Source organism: Phyllostomus discolor, chromosome 6 (genome assembly GCF_004126475.2).
Source record: "Phyllostomus discolor isolate MPI-MPIP mPhyDis1 chromosome 6, mPhyDis1.pri.v3, whole genome shotgun sequence".
Classification (NCBI taxonomy): domain Eukaryota; kingdom Metazoa; phylum Chordata; class Mammalia; order Chiroptera; family Phyllostomidae; genus Phyllostomus; species Phyllostomus discolor.
Genome location: NC_040908.2, coordinates 123,218,908 through 123,239,822, shown reverse-complemented (window position 1 = coordinate 123,239,822; position 20,915 = coordinate 123,218,908). Strand labels below are relative to the sequence as shown.

Here is a 20,915-nt window from a genome sequence, read left to right as displayed (position 1 = left end):
CAGCTGGACTTGGCCTAACTCTGTCCTCATTAATACTAGGGATAGACAATGGAGAAAATCAAATTTAAACTTTACTCACAACAGGAGGGAAGGAGCTTCTGTGGCTTAAAGAAAAAGGTAAGTGGTGATGGAGGTGGAGGAGAAATACACAAGCCAGAATCATTCTCTTCTACCCACTATGAAACTCCAATTCAATGCCCTTTTCCACTCAGGCAGCCAATGGACTCTTCTCTGGAGGACCAGCATGAACATACTATCCTCTTAAAGTGTCTGAGATACAGATTGAAACATAGTTCTTGCCCATTGGTTTTGTTCTCCGTGGGAACAATGGACTAGTCTTTAACTTGGGGAAGAAATATATTTGCTATTTGCCTTGAAATGGGACTTAGAAGGAAAAAGAAATGATCCACAGGGCTCTTGTTTAATTAACCTTTGTTAGAATAACATACTCTGCACTTTAATTCTCACATCTGAGTTAGAAGTGTTATTTCTATTTTTTTAAAAAAAGAAGAAAATGGAAAAATAATTCTTGCTGAGACTTTGGAATTCTAGACTCTTTGTAGATATGTAGAAATGACAGGCAATAGGTTTATATGGTGCCATAGACAATGAAAAGGGTAATCAGCATATACTATAAATTATTTTAGTTCTCAAATAAAAAATATAATATTTGTTGATTACTTATTTATGCCCCCGGCTCTGTTTTTAAACTTTTACATATGCCATCTCATTTAATAATCATGAAAACCTTATGAGAAATTACTGTTTATTATTGCCACTGTATGCCTGAGTAAAACAAGGGTGAGATAAGTTAATTATCTTGACCCAAATTTCTAAACTAAAACTTAAATTGAGGTGCTCTAATCATTCCGTTTTAAAGTTCTATTTGGTCCTAAAGGAAATGACTAACTTTAAGTCACAGGGACCATGTCTGCCACCAAATTCAAATTCCAGACTAAACAATAGACTAGGCTCTATAGACATGACCTCCTTCACCCTTACCACTCAATTTTGACATTTAAAGATTTTTCTATGAACTGTCCATTTTATAATCACCTCCAATCTGTGGCAGCATCCTCAGAGAAGGCACTACCCAGGCCTCAGGTTGTTTCCCAACTCACCCTAAGCCTCATCTAGGAGATGAGAGTCGTTTCTGATGCCGACAACCACAGCAGCACAACCAGAGCAGGATTTAAAACCAGAATTCCTTCTGGACTGATCCTCTGGAGACATGAGCATCACTTCCTGGAGATATTTCTCAGGGCCAAATGCTAGATAGACTTAGACTTCTGGGCATATTGGTCTTCTTGTTTTGATCTCAGAGGACCTAGGTTTTTGTAATGCAAACCTGTGATGGCAACCTTCCAAACACAGAATCACTCAGTCCTGTATGAATGGTGCTTCACTAGCTACATCAGAAAACAAATACACTTTAGTGCCTAATCTTTAAAATTCTAAGGGGGAAAGAGGAAAGAGAGAGAGAGAGAGAGAGAAGAAGGGAGAGAGAGGGAGGGAAGAAAGAAGGGAAGGAAAGGAAAGGAAAGGAAAGGAAAGGAAAGGAAAGGAAAGGAAAGGAAAGGAAAGGAAAGGGAAGGGAAGGGAAGGGAAGGGAAGGGAAGGGAAGGGAAGGGAAGGGAAGGGAAGGGAAGGGAAGGGAAGGGAAGGGAAGGGAAGGAAGGGAAGGGAAGGGAAGGGAAGGGAAGGGAAGGGAAGGGAAGGGAAGGGAAGGGAAGGGGAAGAGAAAAGAGAAGAAAAAAGAAAAGAGAAAGGAAGTGATAGAAAGAAAAGGGAAAACAAGGCAAGGAAAGAAAGATTATAGAAGAAAACCTCACTCTTGTTTCCACATGTCTTCTAGTAACTCTCACTTCTGTTCACAGTAAAGCCTTTCAGCATGGTGGTCTACAGTTCCTGTTCCCACTCACTTCTTTTTCTCTCCTCTATTAACTTCAGTGAGGGTTTTTTTTCCCCCCACTCCACTGAAACTACAATATCTTTGCAGATGTCATCAATGGCCTTCTTAATTGATAAACCCAATGAACATTTATTCCTCGTCTCATTCTTCTCAGCAGATTCAATACAATGAAAGATTGCCTCAATGTTGACTTACCTTCTTTTCTTGTTGTTGTTTGTGGCACCATATTTTCTCTTCTTTAATTTTCACCCCTCAATATCCTTTGATGGCTTGTCTTCCTCCTACATCATTATACATTAGTGTGTCTCTTATTTGGTCTTTTTCCCTATACATGAATCTAATTCTGCTCTCACTGAGTCATACCACCAAATCTGACTGCTTAAATATCATCTATATACCGTTACCTCCACAAGTATATCTTCGGGCCTGAATTCTGCCTCAATCTCCAGATCAACTTCCTACTTCATAACTCCACTTGGATATCAAATCGAAAACTCAAAATTAACAAGATAAACACTATAAAACAAAAACAAAACTTCTTCTTTCTATTTGTTAATGGTAACTTTCAGGTAATTGCACTAACCATACCACAATCAAACTAGTTGCATACAATCGTATGCACAATCCACATAATCCATACAATTGTGAAACCCCAGACATGTTTTAAAACTTCTATCACATAAAAAAGAGTCAATAGCACTGGCTGGTGTGGCTCAGTGGATTAAGTGTCAACCTGCCAACCAAAAGGTCACTGGTTCAATTCCCAGTCAGGGCACATGTTTGGCTTGCCAGCCTGGTCCCCAGTAAGGGGCACTGAATAGGCAACCACACATTAATGTTTCTCTTCTTTCTCCCTCCCTTCCTCTTTCTATAAAAATAAGTCAATAAAATCTTTTTTTAAAAATGTCAGGGGATGAGTGAATAAAGAAATCGTGATACACACACAAACATACACAACTACCCTGGAATATTATTCAGCCATTAAAAAGGAAATCCTTCCATTTGCAAAAACATAGGTGGACCTTGAAGAAATTATGATAAGTAAGATAAATCATAAGTCAAATAAAGACAAATACTATATGATATCTCATATGTGGGATCTAAAAAAGCCAAACTTCTAAAAACATGGAATAGTGGTTGCCAGGGCTAGGGAGTTGGAAAAACTGGGAATATGTCGTTTAAGTGTACATAGTTGGAATTAACAGATAAATAAGTTCTAAAAACTATAGACCATATCTTAATAGTTCTTATTACAAAAAAAAATAATAATAATCATATGATGTGATAGAGGCTTTAATTAACATTATAACTTTAATCACACTTCAATATATAGTTGTATGAAATTAACACATCATTTGCCTTAAACTTATACAATGTATACATCAATTATATCTCAGTAAGAAAGGAAAAAAATTCCCCAAAGGTGGTTGGAGAACAGCCATTGCCTGTCTCTGGCTCCAATAAACCATGAATATGCTTTTGTTTATAGTCTGCATTTACTAGAAATTCTGTGTAAATGGAATGGTACAATAAATTGCCTTAGTGTCTGGTTTCTCTCATTTAACCTAATGTTTTGAATTTTATCCATGTTATTGAATGTATTCATAGTTGATTCCTTTTCCTTGCTAATTAGTATGTCATATAAATAAAACATTTATTTATTTATTCACTATTTGATATACATTGCATTGTTTATAGCATTTGACTGTTATAAATAATGCTGCCATAAATGTTATCATATAGTCTTTGTGTGGACACATTTGGACATATATCTGGGAAAGGAACTATTGGGTAGCAAGATATGTATTTGTCTAATTTTGAGAAAACTATAAAGCTGTTTACCAATGTGGCTGAGCCATTTTACACTCACATCAGCAAGGTATAAGAATTTCAGTTTCTCCACACTCTTGACAACACATGCTATTGGCTGGACATAGTTATAAACTCTTATGTTAAAATATGCAGAAACAAATTACAAAGCACCACCTCATAATGTTTATGAGATAGTGGTCTCCTGTAAGTTGTAATACACCCTAGGAAAGAAATGGATTTAGAAATCAGAGATAAGTAGATAGACTTCAGTCATAATTCTTTATCATGCCTGAAAAAAGAATATCATCATAAGAATTGTTTTTATCTGCCTTTTGTTTTCTGCTGTTATAATGTGACTATGCCTATGAAGGAAAATAAATGAGCCCAAAGGGGCATGAAGAGGTGGTAGAAAGGGTCTGTGAACAATTTAAGGACCAAACATACAGAGGCACACACTGATGGAATAATCAGCTCTTCCTGTAATTTTAAGAATTATCTCATTGATGAACATTATCATTACAAAAATTAAAACATAAAATAATTATATTTAATAAATTGAAATAACAAGCTGGAAAGCCAAACGTGTCCAACAAATTTAGTAACTTTGTCTTCTGTGTTCCCAGTGGAGAGTTCAGGCAATCTTTCTCTCCAGCCAAAAGAAACAGTAGACTGCAGCTCTAATTCAGGATAAATCACAACATATGTCATCCCCGAGACTGAGGCTGGCTTTAGAGTTAGACCTGGACAGACACTGGTCTGGAATCTTTAAACTTATGTATTTAGTGATTTAACATATATGCCCACAGACATGTATATATGTGTGGCTAACAAGATGCAAATAAAATAAAAAATGAAAAAATTCTTTTGAGATGTGTTCACAGAAGAAAGGACAGTTTAAAAGATGAAGGAAGGGTTTGGAGTTCTTAGGGAAATCCAGGTGAAAAGCCCATGTGGCACTACGTAACATACCTCAGGGATTTTTCCAGAGCAATTGTGAAATTTTCATAGAATCATGATGGCTCCCGGGGCCACCAGAGATTTGAGAAATCTTTATAACTGCTCTCTTTAATAATCTCAGGGAAGGAAAGAAGCCAAATTAATTCTGAACTGGAACCAGAGGCTGATACAGGTAGTACATTAAACTTAAAATCTATTTACATGCCCTCCACGTGGCAAGCTCTGTGAAGACATGAACATTATTTTATTAAATTCTCATGGAAATTCTAATGAGAGAAATGATAAGGACAATGAGAAGTCTATAGAATGTCATGGGTGGCAGAAAGCAAGGAAAAGAAGAAAGTAAAGTATAGATGTTTCTATCAGGAAAAAAGAAGACATGCTGTTGCAGAGGAAACACTGTGTAAAATAATGAAATAAAGATTGGATGGAAGAGTGAATAAGAATTAAATTGGGAACTAGAGAAAAGAGGTGAACTAAAATTTAGGGAGAATGGAAAAGAAAAGGAAGATAGAGAATAGAAAAGGGAATGAGAAAAAAAGGAGAAGATGGGGTAAAACGCATTTGGGTAAACAGAGTCAAAAACAGTAAAAAGGAAGAGAAAAACGACAATCAACAATCTCCATAGAACAACAGTACTTCAGAAGGCTCTAGGGCTTTTTCAAAGAGTATCAAAGGTTTTTCGAGGCTTTCTAAGAAAAACATCCAGTAAGGATGAGCCAGCTGACTCTTCCTTAGTAAAAGCCATCAGAATTGCTAGAGATGAGGAATCAGCAGTGAAGAGGTCTCAGATGCCATGTAAAGTATTAAAAAGCCCCATTTTCAAACCAAGCCAGAGGGCTAGACTACCACCACAACATGCTTTGTTTAGATCTGAGCATTGTGATTTGTCAGGAAAGAGGCCTAGATTCTGTTTGCAATACACAACACAACCCTTGTAAGTGTGCTACACTATCTGCCAATGATTCCTTGGAATCTGCAAAATAACTTCTTTGTAATGTTGTCTCCCAAACAGCAAAGAAACAGGAAGCTAGTGAGCAGGAAAGTTCACCTGGTTGGTGCCCTGGATCCTACCCATGCCCCACGCTGCCACACCTGAGCTCAGCATTCCCAGAACAGCTCTAGAGATTTTTCTTCCTTCTTTCTCAAAACAGGTACCTACCTGAGAACAAAGACACTGTGTTACCTTTCAAAACTCCTCATTTAAGTTTTTTTTTCTAGGCCCTAAAATAAAAACAGATTTTTCTCTTGGTTAATAATTTCCAACCCACATGAAGAGATCAGGTAGGAGTTTGAGGGTTTTCAAGACTTCTGTAAAAAAGGATGACATTCAGTCATCCATATTAATTTATTCATTGTTTTATTCCTTTTTTCAACACATGAAAAAGTTATTATATGTTTAGAATATGATCTATTAGGTGACAAGCAGATAAATATTCCTTTCAGGGAGTTTGACTTCTAGTAGGAGAGAGAGACATTAAACAAATATTTATTTGTTTGATTATAGTATGTTTAATTATGTTTAATTAACAATGTTTAATTAACTGTACTCACTTATAAGAAGAAAAGCCCAGCATGTGAAAACAGCATACTAAGGAGTCTTAAAGGGTAGTGGGCATTTGAAAAAAAGCTTACTTGGAAAGGACGGATAGGCTTTAATTAGGCCAAGAGGAGCTACGTAGGAGATGGTGAAAGGCATAGGAACACGGAAGAACATATGTGGAAATCTGTATCAGGAATTATCTTAGCAAGATCCAGGAACTTAAACACTGCAGATTTGGCTGGATTGAAGAAACCAAAGCAGAGAGAAATGGTATAAGAGAGAGAAGTTGGTGCTAGAAAGGTAAATAGGGGGCTGAATCATGCCTTACTGCAATTGTTAAGGATTTGTGACTCTGTCCTCTTTACAATAGAAGCCCTTAAATTATCTTTTGTTTATAAAGAATAAATTGTATTCCAAACTTTAGAAGTTTATTCTGACTACAGAATAATGAATTGTTGCAAGAAGGACACTCAATTAAGTAGCCTAGGAGAAGTGAGCTATGCTATTTTATGACTAAATAAAATGAAGAAAAAGGATAATTATTTCAGATGTTTTGAAGGCAAGTACGAAAGTGATTAAATGCTATTTGATGAAAGTAGAGGTTTCAAGAATGGTCTCAAGTTTCTGGTGAGTTACGCAACTCTCAAAATAAAAATCCTGTGCATGGTTACTTTCATAGCTCATGTGTGGTTGTTTCTGGGGTCAGTAACCTTCATTCTCTATTCCTTAATACTTTAAAAATGAGGTTATGGAAATTTAAAAATTGTTAAGATGTGTAAAGATTAAATATTAATTTGACCAATTTTATTCACTAAAGTGTCTATGTAAAAATGTAGGCCATTATAAAAATGGTGAAATATACATACTCATGTGGAAGAATATATATACACACATATGTGTGTATAAGAACATACATATACAAGGTTTTTCCAGGAGGTATCCAGCCACACAGTATACATTCTCACTCAGCAGCATCTATCCCCCTCACTGAATAGTACAGTGGAGTCATCATTGTTCATGCATGTGCATTTCAGTCCACTCTCCTTAGCTGACAGGTTACATCAATGTTACACAAACCATCCTCCTTATATTAACAATGGCTGGACTTTTTCTGGACAGAGCTCAACACATGCATATAGTCACACACAGATGGATTCATGTGGACATGGGTTTGTGAAGGCAATGGAATGTGAATAGCTATGTGTGGTAATGCGAATTCAGTGGGTTTTCATTTGATTATTTAGCAACATTCCCTATGCTATTAAGTTCTTTGGTGTTGCTGCTTCTTTTCTGCCAAATCTTAAAAGCTTTTAAAAGAGGAGATATCCAAATGTTTTACTGGCTGAACACTAGGGTATAGTCTTATCTTAATTTTTCAGATGAGCACATTAAGTCCAAGGGAAGGGAGATCATCCCATTGGATTATGGGATGAAACAAAAAGACAGTGATACAAAAATTTCTTTGATGCTGTTTATTTTTTAACTTAATTCTCCCCTCTGCTATTCCACTTTATATTCATAAAGCCATTTACCTGTCTTATATGAAAATATATTTTCAATTTAGGAGCTGTGAGCTAAGTGGGAGAATACAGCCTCACCTGGTGATGAGAATACCATGATGGACTTGAATGCATCGCTTGTCAACCACCATAGTTTCATTTTGACAGGTATCCCAGGGATGCCAGATAAAAATCCATGGATGGCCTTTCCCCTGGGATTTCTCTACACACTGACTCTCCTGGGAAATGGTACCATCCTAGCTGTCATCAAGACAGACCAGAGTCTCCATGAGCCTATGTACTACTTCCTTTCCATCTTGGCTGTAACCGATGTTAGTCTCTCCATGTCCACCTTGCCTTCCATGCTCAGAATCTTCTGGTTTAATGCCCCTGAGATTTCCTTTGATGCATGCATCACACAGATGTTCTTCATCCATGGATTTGGAGTGGTAGAATCAGGAGTGTTAGTGTCCATGGCCTTTGACAGATTTGTGGCCATCCGCGACCCGTTACACTATGCTTCCATTCTCACCCATGGTATCATTGGCAAAATCGGAATAACTGTCCTCACCCGGGCAGTCTGTGTGGTCTTCCCTGTGCCCTTCCTTATAAAGCGACTACCCTTTTGCAGTTCCAATGTCTTGTCCCATTCATACTGTCTCCACCAAGATGCAATGCGGCTAGCCTGTGCCAGCACCCGCATCAACAGCCTGTATGGCCTCATTATAGTCATCTTCACATTGGGGCTGGATGCCCTCATCATTCTCATTTCTTACATGCTCATCCTGAAGACTGTACTGGGCATTGCTTCCAAAGCTGAAAGGCTCAAAACACTCAATACCTGTTTCTCTCACATCTGTGCTGTGCTCCTCTTCTATGTTCCCCTCATTGGCATTACCATGATCCACAGATTTGGGAAGCATTTATCGCCAGTAGTACACATGCTCATGGCCAATATCTATCTATTACTCCCCCCTGTACTAAACCCTGTCGTATACAGTGTGAAGACCAAACAGATACGAAGGCGGATCATCTACATCTTCCAGAGAAGAAAGAACAGGACCTAAGAAAATGAAATCAAATGTGAGTTGCAGAATAATAGCATTTTAAGCTGTTATAATGCAGTCAAATTATACACATCTGGTAGAATTCAAGGGTGGGCAAGTCATGTGGGTAAAGATATAACACAGGTCATTCTTGGTCTATGTATACTCCATTTGGAGATGTATACATTTTGATATCTGGAATTACATACAAAATCTAATCTAATTACCATCATAATTTTTCTTCTTTGAAACTGGAGATGAGCATAAATCGTCACCTGTTTATCTAGATAATGTTCATGAATATTTATTCACATAATGTTAAGTAATATTTTTCTTTAATTATCTATTAAAAATAATTAAATTAATATGGGTTATAAAAGTCCTATATCACTGCTGAAGAGCAGCATTTCTGAGATAGCATTATTTTCCTTAAAATAGAGCAAAGAAAACTTACAGAATTAAATAGCACTTACTTTTATGTTTCAGTATTTATTGGGTAAAGAGTGCCTAAGATAAAATTAAAAGACATATCTGTGGTTACTTAGTTTATACCTATTTTTTAAGGGATATTACTTTTTTACAGATTTAATAATAGTTCTAGTTTTCAACCACATATCTAATAGAGTGATAGGTGTTTTGACTTTTCTCTTTTGACTCAGCATGAGTGAAGTTTATTTTGCTGTGTACTAAGGAATACAGCAAAACTTTACCAAGTAAAATTGCTGGTGAACATTGTATGAGGACCAACAAAAACTTTCAGCACTGGGAAGAAGTTTAAAAAAACAGTGCACCCAAGTGTGCTGAAGAGCATGTCAAATGCAATGTGCCTTTGCATTGATACTAATATCTATTATAAGTATTTTGCTAATAATTACATAATCAAGTTGCTAAGGGGGTTATTTACTCATTCAATAAGTGCACATTTAACACTAATGAAATTTCAGTCACAATGCTAGACCCTGGAGATACAGAGAAAAATACACTAATTTTCTTCTCAATTCCTGATATTTTATCTGAAAAGAAATACATATATAATTATGTTACATAGGTATTACATGGCAATATCATATTCATTTAATTTGCTAGTTATAACTAATAATGCTAGTTGTCTTAATATATTATCTCAATAATTCTCCCAACAATCTGAGAATAGAGGTTATCAACATTTTACACATGAGGAAAATGAGATTTAGAGCAGTTAAGTCACTTGTTCTGTCATACAGTTTCTAAATGGCAGAACTAGATTCAGATTCAGATCTGTTGGTTCTAAAACCTGTGAATTGAGACTCAACCCATGTCTCAAGTTTTCCCAGGCTTACAAGCAAATTCCAGGGAGAGAGAAGGAACCAGTAATTCTATGATACAGATGCATGAATGGTAAGCTGGTAATCAATATAGTTGAATCTTTAAGTAAGAGATTCTGCTTGCCAGGATGAAACTAGACAGAGAGACAGATTAAGACTAAATTTGCTGAGGGTTTGTCATATATGACCGTTATTGTGTTAAGGTACTTTCCTTTTATACCTATATTATTGTTTTAATAAGTGGATGTTGTATCTTAGCCAGTGTTTTTATTGAATCTGTTGATAAGATCATATGATTTTTATACTTTCTTTTTTTTAATGTAGTGTGTTATTAAATGCATTGATTGATTTGCATATGTTGAACCATCCTTGTGCCCCTGGAATGAACCCCATTTAATTGTGATGTATTATTTTTTAATGTATTGTTGTATTTGATTTGCTACTATTTTGTTTATGAATTCTGCATCTGTATTCATCAAGTATATTGCTATGTAGTTTTCTTTTTTCATGTTAGTCTCACCAGCTTTGGGTATCAGGGTTATGTTAGCTTTATAAAATGTGTTAGGAAGCATTGCCCTTCTTTAATTTTTTCAAAGAGTTTGAGAAGGATAGATTTTGAATCTTTGAATGTTTGGTAGACTTCACTAGGGAAGTCATCTGGTCTTGGACTTTTATTTTTTGGAGAGTTTTTTCCTCATTTTTAAAATTTCTTTTTAATTTTTTAACAAACATCCCCAGGGATTGAGGACCAAGGGAGCAGGGAGGAGGAGAAGTGAGACCTCAGTCCCACAACCCCTCCCCATCTACCCCTTCCCTTTGTATATATTTATAATACAAGGCCCAGGAGAGGGGTAAAGGACAAGGGAAACATGCTCAGTGGGATGCAGGCAAGCTAAGCTGCTTTTGCCCTTGGGACTCAGACTCTTCTGCCCTTTGGGAAGACTCTTCTCAAGAAGATGACCCCATCCACTCCCAAGACTTTGGCATCCAAAGGTTTTTGTTGATGGTTTCAATTTCCTCATTGCTGATTGATCTATTTAGGTTTTCCAATTCTTCATGATTCGGTCTAGGAAGGTTATGTATTCTAGGAATTTATACATTTCTTCTAGGTTATTGAATTTGGTGGCATATAAGCTTTCATAGTATTCAAGTAAGATACTTTGTATTTCTGTGATGTCTGTGGTAACTTCTCTTTCTGTTTTTGTTTACATTGGTCTTTTATATTTTTTCTTTTTCAAAAATTTTTATGGTATTTTTCCATTATCATTTAACCCCTTTAATGCCCCTCCACTTACAATCACTATACTGTTGCCCATGTCCTTTAATAGTTTTTCCTTTTTGCTTGATCCTTCCACTCCCTAACTTCCACCCCCACAATAGCTGTCATCCTGCTCTCTGTCTATGTGTCTGCCTCTATTTTACTTGTTAGTTCAGTTTGTTCATTAGGTTGCACATATAAGTGAAATCATATGGTATTTATCTTTCATTTACTGGCTTGTTTCACTAAGCATAATGTTCTCCAGGTCTAGCCATGCTGTTGCAAATGATAAGATTTTCTCTTTTTATGGCTGAGTAGTATTCCATTGTGTAAATGTCCCATAGTGGTTTTATCCACTCATCTACTGATGGACACTTGGGCTACTTCCATATCTTGGTGATTGTAAATAATGCTGCAATGAACATAGGGGTGCTTATGTTCTTTTGAATTAGTGTTTTGGGTTTCTTCAGATATATTCCTAGAAGTGGGATCATTGGGTCAAAATGCGGATCCATTTTTAATTTTTTGTGGTATTTCCACATTGCTTTCCAAAGTGGTAACACCAGTCTGCATATGAGTCTGGCCAACGGTTTGTCAATTTTATTAATCTTTCCAAATAACCAGCTCTTTTGTGTATTAATTTTTGTATAGTCTTTTTGTTATTTATTTTATTCAATTCCGCTCTAATTTTTATATCTTCTTTCTTCTGCTGACTTTGGGTTGCTTTTGTTCTTTCTCTAGTTATCTAAGATGTAATGTTAATTTGTTTACTTGGGATTTCTCATTATATTGTCATTCTCAGTTGTCTCGCTATATATAATGACATTTCAAAGAAATAAAAAAAAATTCCTTTTGTAATTGCAACCAAAAGAATAAAATGCTTAAAAATAAACTTAACAAAAGACTTATATACTAAAAACTATAAAGCATTATTAAAAGAGATTGTAAAAGACGAGAGAGAAAAAGGGTGGGAGGGGTTGGGGTAGAGGGAAACTAATATGGTGACAGAAGATGGTTAGATTTTGGGTAGTGGGCACACAGTGAATATACAGATCTTGTATCATAGAAATATACACTTGAAATCTATACAATCTTATTAACTGATGTCACCCCAATAAATTTAATTAAAAAACTAAATTTGCAACATTGATACAGAGTTTACATTTTCAATAAAAATCACTTGAAAATTGTTGGTTTGTGCAGAATGCAAATATCAGCCAAGGCCTCAATATTGATGCTATCTAAATGGAAAATATAAATCTCAAACAGAATAGATTATGATCAATTTATCTACAAAGAGAAAAGAATAGAAATTTTATTTATATTTAATTTTATCTCATTCTTCAAAATATTTATTTTTCTTAATGTGTTATCATATACATATGATATTAGTATAGTGGTATCTGTATAGTAGTGTCTGTTTTTCAATAAAATAAAATATAAATATATTGGGAAGTGTCCTTTTTTACTTTCTTATGCAGATGTACAAACAAAAATTTGAAAACTGTCACTCTAAGGATAAAAACCAGCCACCATAGAATATATTTCTAATGTTCACAAACTGGGATAACAGGGACAAGTATCTGAAAGTGCCCTTTAATACCACCATTTTCTCGCTTTCTGATAGGACCATAGCATAGCAAAATAAAAAAATGTAAATTCTTTACTGACAGTCTACACACATAATCCACATCCTCACTTTGCAGCACCTTCTCTAACTCTTGCAGTCTGACTTTTGTCTCCATTGCTACATGAAATCTATGTTTTCCATGACCAGACTTTTTTCTAATTAACAAATCAAATATTTTCCCTTTAATCATCCTTCAACTTGATTTATTTATATGAATTACAAATATTTACAGTCCCTTGCTTGTTAATCTTAGAGCTAGAGTAATGGTGTGTTTTCAAATTGTGGCTGTGCCCACCTACTTGCTATGTGAGCTCGACCAAGTTACATAATTGCGCTCTGCCAAAGTGTGTGTGTGAGTTTTAAATTGAGAATAATAACAATAATAATAACAACAGATATTTATTCAGTGCTTATTATTTCCAGGCCTTGAGCTAAGCCTTAAATGCATTAACTCTTTTAATCTCTATAGCTCTACAAAATACACAATAGTCCTATTCAAACTTTGTTGATTAGAACAATTACCATTAAAGAAATTAGATCTCTTACTCACACCACACAGAGAATAAGTGGCACAGCCAGAACTTCAACCCGGGGTGTACGACACCTAAGCCCTTGCTCTCAATATATGCACTCATAGAGTTAATTCTTGGAATAATGAGACCATGTCTAAAACACCAGTTACTGTGGTTATTATTTAGTAGATGGTATTGCTACTGCTGCTAGCACTACCATTGCTGTGGCTATCATTATGATCGTCTGTAAAGAAAAGTGAAGGAAACAGAAAAAGACAGGAAAACCCACTAACTCCTGCACAAGTACCCTAGTTTCAAACTTAGTATTCATGTACTAAAGCACCAAAGACAATGACTATGAAGAACATTTCTATTTGCCTCTAAAAGGTAGAGTGTGATTTAGAATTTTTTGGCATAGATTAAATTTCAAGCACCACATATGGGTGAAAACACCCAAGATCCTAAAGTCCTCATGGAGATGAGTCCTGAGGATACTGATCAGTTAGCACTGCTTCTAAGGACCCTCCCCTGACATCCAAAGAACAGAATGAGCCCTAGCTCTGAGTTGCATTCCCCTCCCCAGACTCAGGACTGCAGCTGTGTTGGCAAACTCTTAACAAGTGCCTGCAGGAGTGGGAGAGCTCAGCTCTCCTCAGAGTCCAGCATATTTAAATGTTGTTTTTTATACTTTTTGGTTTTGTTAAATGTCTGCTTATGTTTCTTATAGAAATAGAAAAGAATAATAAAGATTCTTTTTATGAACCTGATACTAATTCAGTAAGGCCTCTTGAACCTGAAAACAGTATTTAAATGGAAATATTCATTTTTTGTATGCATCCTCTTACTACATTAATCTTAACTAAGCTAGGGTCTGCCCTAATAAACTTCTAAAATAGCCACTGATTTGATTAACAGATAATTACAATTACGACTCAAGTCACAAAGAATCTTTTGTCTTAGATTTTAACAAATAGTAAATACTTTGGAAAAAGTCATCTAGACCATGTAAAAGGACACAAATAACTCTGTGTACACATGTGCCTTGTTTCTCCTACTTCCTATACTTAGTTTGTCTTCAAACAATATTCATAATTATTTTTAAACCTCTACAATAAGTGTCTTTCCCATTCTAACTGTCCCATTTTTTTTTGTTTTCCACAATGTAGATGGTATCCATCATTCTTCAGGAAATCTGCCTGCCTGAGTCTAGGCCAAAAAATATATTGCTTTTTGCCTTACTATGTTCACCTAAAAAAAGTGGACAACATTCTCCCTTATAGGGATGCCATAATTATCAAATAAGATAACATGTAAAAGGCTCTGGTACTGTCCCTTTTACTTAGTGGCAAGTCTATAAATACATGTTCTCTTATTCTCTTACACGTGATATTTTTGAACACTTCTTATCGGTGCACAACACTTCAGAGTTTACAAATAATTGTATTCATATGATTTAATTTAATTTTGTACAACACTGGAAGCCAAGTGATATTATTTCCATTTTCAAAATTTAAAATTGCAGTAAGAGAATACCCAGTATCACACATGAAAGAGCTAAAATTCCCCTTACTCTTTTGATCCCAAATTATGCAACACCATTGTCCCTGCTCAACTGTACACATTTATATTCTTAATATTAAGACTTAGTCATTTTTCTGATTCTTCTTTTATTTAATAAGGTATTATCCCCAGGTGTTCTCTTATTATTTAATGAGAATAGTTTATCTCTTCCCTATTAAGCTGATAGAAGTCATTTCTAACTTCTGAGCTACAATGTTAAATTAAATCAATTTAATAAGCTTTAGTTTAGAAAGCATAAAACTAATGGCCTATTTCTGTTTAAAAGAGTTATTTAAAATGGAATTAATAATATTCTCTGTCTTGAGCAGTAATATGTCAAATGCAGGGCTAAAGAGCAGGACATTGAACAGTTCCTACAGATGCCATTCTTCCTTTACTGGGCAAAAAACAGCTTGGCACAGCAATAGGAAAGTATACTGTGAGAGCAGGGAAATCTTCTTTTGCCCAATTCAGATCACACGGAAATGTGAAAAAATTATAAACCTTTATTCATTATATTCATAATTGAGCTTTTACAGAATAGACTCTTCCTCTCTCAACCTGGTGGACCTTAACTCTCTGAAGTAATCTTGGTTCGAACAAATATCTGGATGATCTTCCTTCGTATCTCCTTGGTCTTCACAGTATAGACTATGGGGTTCAGCACAGGGGGTATAAGAAGGTAGGCATTAGCCATGAGGACATGAGTCAGTGGTGAAAGGTGCTTTCCAAAACGATGGATGACAGACACCCCGATGAGTGGCACATAGAAGATGAGTACAGCACAGATGTGTGAAACACAGGTGTTGAGTGCCTTCAGCCGGCCCTCCCTTGAGGCCATGGCCATTACTGTTCGGAGTATGAAGACATAGGAGAGGAGGATGCAGAGGGAGTCAGAGCCCTTGGTGAAGATTACAGCAATGAGGCCATAGAGACTGTTAACACGGGTACTGGCACAGGCAAGGCGCATCACATCTTGGTGGAGGCAGAAGGAGTGGGACAGGACATTGGATCGGTAGAAGGGGAGCCGTTTGATGAGAAAAGGCACAGGGAAGACCACACAGACTGCCCTTGTCAAGATGACTGCCCCTGTTCTGAAGACTACACCATTGGTTAAAATGGTGCTATACCTGAGGGGGGTCCAGATTGCCACCACCCGATCAAAGGCCATGGCCACCAGCACGCCAGACTCAATGGCCGAAAAGGTGTGGATGAAGTACATCTGAACAAGGCAGGCATCAAAGGCAATGGATTTGTAGTTAAACCAGAATATGCCTAGCATAGAGGGCAAAGTACAGAGGGCAAGTCCCATGTCTGCCAGAGCCAGCATACACAGAAAGTAGTACATGGGGATATGCAGGGACGATTCAGACTTGATGGTAGAGATGATGACACTATTCCCAAAGAGGGCAATAACATAGATAGCACCCAGTGGGAATGCCATCCAGTAGTACATTTGTTCAAGCCCTGGAATCCCAGTTAAGACAAAGTAAAGGTGTTGGAAGTGGGAGTAGTTATTATTTGCCATGATGTCTGTATGAGATAGGCATGAGGAAAGAGCTTGATCTTGATGGATGGCTTCCTGAAAATACAGTCACAGAGATTAACAAGATATTAGGATCTAACTTCCTTGGGAGTAGAACCATTATATTTTCACATGGGTGGGGGAGGGTGTAAGAGAAGACTAAGTCCCTGAAATTACTACTCCAAAGTGTTTTCTGTTGAGAAAGCTTCTACTGGCCAAGGGAAAAAGATCCACCCACGTTCAAATAAGTCATATTAAATTTAAAGCACACACTGTAGTGTTAGGTAAAAATTCTGCCTCTCTTGACCTTTCCTTCCTTTTTTTAATCAAGAACTATTAAACTATTGAATCAGAGGCTGAGGACAGAATAACTAAGACAAAATCAATATAAAATATTAATTATATGTTTTCCTGAAACGATGTCATTCCCACCCACCACTCTCCTTATGCCTAGAACTCCTGTGAACACAATGAATCATGTATGTAAGGCAGGGATGGAAATGCCCAGGGCACATGCCTGTGCTTCCATTAAAGCTTGACCCCCTTTCATTTACCCTGAGCCTGGATATGGCCTCAGAGTCATTCTCAACCCAAGAACTTCAGACAGCAAGTTCTAGTTAAATGAAGTAAAATGTATTTGTCAACTTTACTCTAGTGAAGTCTTAGTAGAAAGGGAGCAAATTATACTTAGGAAAACAATAACAGCAATTCTTTTTATAGGTTAACTTTACCTGAATTTGTTGTTGTTGTTGTTGTTGTTACGATCAGGATGGTCTGGCAGTTCTATTGCTAAGGCACAGTGACCATTCATAATGGCATGTTATACTCTGATTGAGAGTCAGTATAGAGGCATTAGTAGGGATCTGGAAGACATGCTCATGTCACCAGAATCACTAAATATATTTGCTCCAAAAGGCCCCCTAATGGGGCCAGTCAACTTTAAATATGAATGCCAGTCAGAGATAGAGTTGACTCTCTTTGAGAAGTGTTTGGCTTTCAGAAACACATCAGTTGCCTTCAACAATTGATTAGAATCAAGTTGACTAAGAAACAATGTGGTGTTAAGAATGTGGACTATAGATCCACATATCTTGTGATCAGATTCTAGTTCATCCTGTTCCTCAGTAGAGCCCTATACATGGAATATGTGGACAACAATAATACCTCGCAGAGGCCATGTGAGGATGCAAAAGCCTTAGAAAATAAAATAGGTGCTTTTTACTATGATTATTTGGAATAAAAAGTTTCCTTCATATGTGCTCACTGCTACTGTTGGGGGTTTTGTTTCTTTCTTTCTTATATTTTGTTTTGTTTGTCTGTTTTGAATTTTTTGGTCAGAGTTCTTTGCAATTGGTAGAAGTGAAAACTGATAGATTCTATTCTAGCAAGAATAATAAAGTTGAATTCTGTGGCTCTTTTAACTATTTAATAATCTATCTTCTGTTCTACCAATATTGAGTGTCTCAACCCCAGGTTATGTTTGCACTTCTGGATGACCCCTGCCCATGATGCATCAAAAAAACATATTATGACTGTTTTTGAAATTTTCCAAAAAGTGCTTTTTGAAAGATTTCTGATTCAGATTTCACCAGTCTTAACCATTTTTCAGTCTAAGTATATTTTTCCTTTTTCTGTAAAATATGCATTTATTTCCATTGCTCTTAGGAAAGACAGTGAGGTGTTAGTACGAATATCTGGACTATTAAATTGTCAGCATACATTTTCTGTTCTTCCACTAAACTGTTGCTTTAGTTTTTGTGTATTTTGGTAGTTTTTGAGAGAAAAGAATATTTACATTTTTCTAATAATTGTAGGAAAGAGCAGAAACAAGAGAAAAGTTTAAGAGGTAAACAAATAAGAGAGGAAAGGAGAAAATAGGATGAGGGGAAGGAAGGAGAGAAAAGGAATAAAATAAGAAAAACAGAAATCCAACAGATAGCAGGAGTAAAAATTGATTTCACAGTTTACTAATAAAGACATTGAAGCCTAGGTAAAGAGAATAACTTTCCCTGAGTCAAACACCTCGTTAGTAGCAAAACAGATGAGAAGATGGGAGGGAGGGGTACATGTGAGGCAGAGCCTTGTTGAGAAAAATTAAATTAAGTGCAATGGGGCTTGAGGATTCAGTTAGAGAAAACCAAGTCAAAACTGCATCTCTGAGCAAGTTTCTGACTCCTTGATATAGGTCTTTACATTATGTTCTTTATTTATGTTACTCAGGATCTAGAAAACAGGTAGAGTTCAAGTCTGTCCCCTGAAGAGTAAGTTCTTAGATCCTGAGTTCTCCCATTGAAAGTTTCATGTAGCACAGATCATCTGCTGTTCATATTGCCACATTTATGAACAAAAATAGACCGTGTGTTTTTTATCTGTTCTCTAGGCTACCACAAGCTACATGACTTTATTTTAGATCTTAGGTTGAAGAAGAAGGTAAACAATAACATAAAATTACAAATTTCCTTACTGCATAAATAGCAACAAACAAATAAGCACAATTTCATTTGCTGTAAGTACTAGAGAAACTTTCAGGTTTCCAGGCATTTGAGGGTACTCACGGATGGTAGAAAAAGGGACTGGCCTTAAAAGAAGTTTACTGATTAGTGTTTTATTATACCAAGATGTATATATAATAGGCAGGGAGGACTTCAGGAAACAGGAAAAAAGAAACCCTCCTGATTTGGAGATTAATTGTACTCACTCCTCACCTGATGGCAGAGGCAGTTTCCTTCCTTACCAGAAAATTCTTAAACTCCAATCATTCTAGGGTTCTAGACAAAAGGAATTTTTAAAAGTCCAATGTCTAACCAATATAGAAACACTCATTCAGTATTCTATAGATGAAATTTACCTTCTGCCTACGTTAGTTAGTTCAAGTGACTGGGAGTTCCTTACTTTCTAAAACAATGCTTTCACTATAGAAAATCAGATATCTATCCATCACTATGAAAAAGATGACCTATTCATCACGAGGTTGAAAAAGCTGTCTTCACATCTGCCCCTTAAAGCAGGTGTGAATGAGCAAGAAGGCAAGGACACAAGGACATGGAGTGTTTGGACTAGAGAATGAAGGTGAAAGGAGGGATAAGGGGACACGGAAAGAAGTGGTTGGGGTGCAACTGCAAATTTCAGTGATGATATCTTACAGTATTCTGTTGATAAACCAACTTTAACCTCTGATTTTGCCCTAAAGCTTACCTGGTTGCTAAGAGTGTCCCCAGATGGGAGAGGATTCTTAAGCAATTTGAGGCTCTCTTGGCAAAACCATTGCCACCACCTATGTGAGAAGTTTTATTTCCTGAGCTGCTCCAAAACCCCTCCCCATACCATGCCGTGGAGAGTTTCACAGATCTACCCAAACAAGGGTATTCCCTGAGGCTCCAAGATTGAGGAGGAATCTCTCCAGGGCTGTAAAATCACCTCCTAGATTCTCGTGTCTACGAAATGAGATAGTATTGAGACAGCTACAAAAAACAGGAGGGGTGTGTGTGTGTGTCTGGGTGTCTGGGGGAGTTCCAAAAACTGCTTAGTGCTCAATCACAGTGTCTCAGGGCCATCTTAGCCACTTCACTATTTCCATGCCCTAAAATAAATAATAGTTGCCTTTATTTGTCCCAAAACACAGCAAAACAAATGAACAAAAATACCCCAAGGAAAAGTGACTATTATTTCCCATTCCATTTTCCTATGAATTCAAAAGTTAAAATGACTCCCTAATGAATATTTTTTCCTGATGTCTCTCCTGCATTTTTCAGTTTTCATTATTAACCTGATCAGTACTATCATGCTTGATGCAAAAGAAAAGCAGGTGGCCCTGAGTAAGTCATTAATCAGTACCGCAACCAGTCAAGAGACAATGAATATGCCAGAACACCCAATCATTTTCAGGTACTATCACTATCCCTACCTGCCCTCTGAATAACAAAATATCAACAGCAGCCCTAATAATAACAATAACAATATCTAATGTTAAGTCTGAGTTCTATCAGTTCTGTAATTTATCACATTTGCTTCATCATTTCATCACATAATCCTCATAAATAATCATTACTCCAGTCCTCCTGTGGAGTGCATAAGCTGAATATTACTCTCACTGACACTGGGCCTAGATTCTTGATGTAATTGTAAGAATTTGGTTATAGAAATTATATTCAGCATAGAAATAACAAGATAGGGGATTCTCACTGTTTCAGGTGTGTTTTGGACTTCCTGGATACTGAAGGTTACCATGACCAGGTAAAGAAAAAATGCTCATATAAACTGAGGCTCATATACTAAACTCTCTTACTCACCATTTAGCTATGTAATAGTCCTAGAGTAATTTAATATTAATGTACATTACTCTTTCAAAACCATAGAC

At 36.4% G+C, this 20,915-nt stretch overlaps 2 protein-coding genes across 2 annotated transcripts; one reads left to right on the top strand and one right to left on the bottom strand.

Annotated features, from left to right (window-relative positions):
- Nucleotides 1-7,806: 7,806 nt before the first annotated feature.
- LOC114500624 (olfactory receptor 51H1) lies at nucleotides 7,807-9,207 on the top strand. The gene has a single exon (XM_028517347.2). The coding sequence runs from the start codon at nucleotides 7,840-7,842 to the stop codon at nucleotides 8,788-8,790; it is 951 nt and encodes a 316-aa protein (XP_028373148.1). The 5' UTR covers nucleotides 7,807-7,839; the 3' UTR covers nucleotides 8,791-9,207.
- A 3,595-nt stretch (nucleotides 9,208-12,802) lies between these two features.
- Nucleotides 12,803-19,858, bottom strand: LOC114498881 (olfactory receptor 51H1-like). The gene is made up of 2 exons (XM_036028924.1): nucleotides 19,754-19,858; nucleotides 12,803-16,615 (listed from the first exon to the last, which is right to left on the bottom strand). Exon 2 carries the CDS (start codon nucleotides 16,559-16,561, stop codon nucleotides 15,605-15,607), a length of 957 nt encoding a protein of 318 aa, XP_035884817.1. The 5' UTR covers nucleotides 16,562-16,615; nucleotides 19,754-19,858; the 3' UTR covers nucleotides 12,803-15,604.
- Nucleotides 19,859-20,915: the final 1,057 nt, after the last annotated feature.

What these genes read in the sequence shown, in the direction of transcription:
- LOC114498881 (XM_036028924.1), bottom strand. Translation starts at nt 16,561, where the DNA reads ATGGCAAATAATAACTACTCCCACTTCCAACACCTTTACTTTGTCTTA.
- LOC114500624 (XM_028517347.2), top strand. Translation starts at nt 7,840, where the DNA reads ATGATGGACTTGAATGCATCGCTTGTCAACCACCATAGTTTCATTTTG.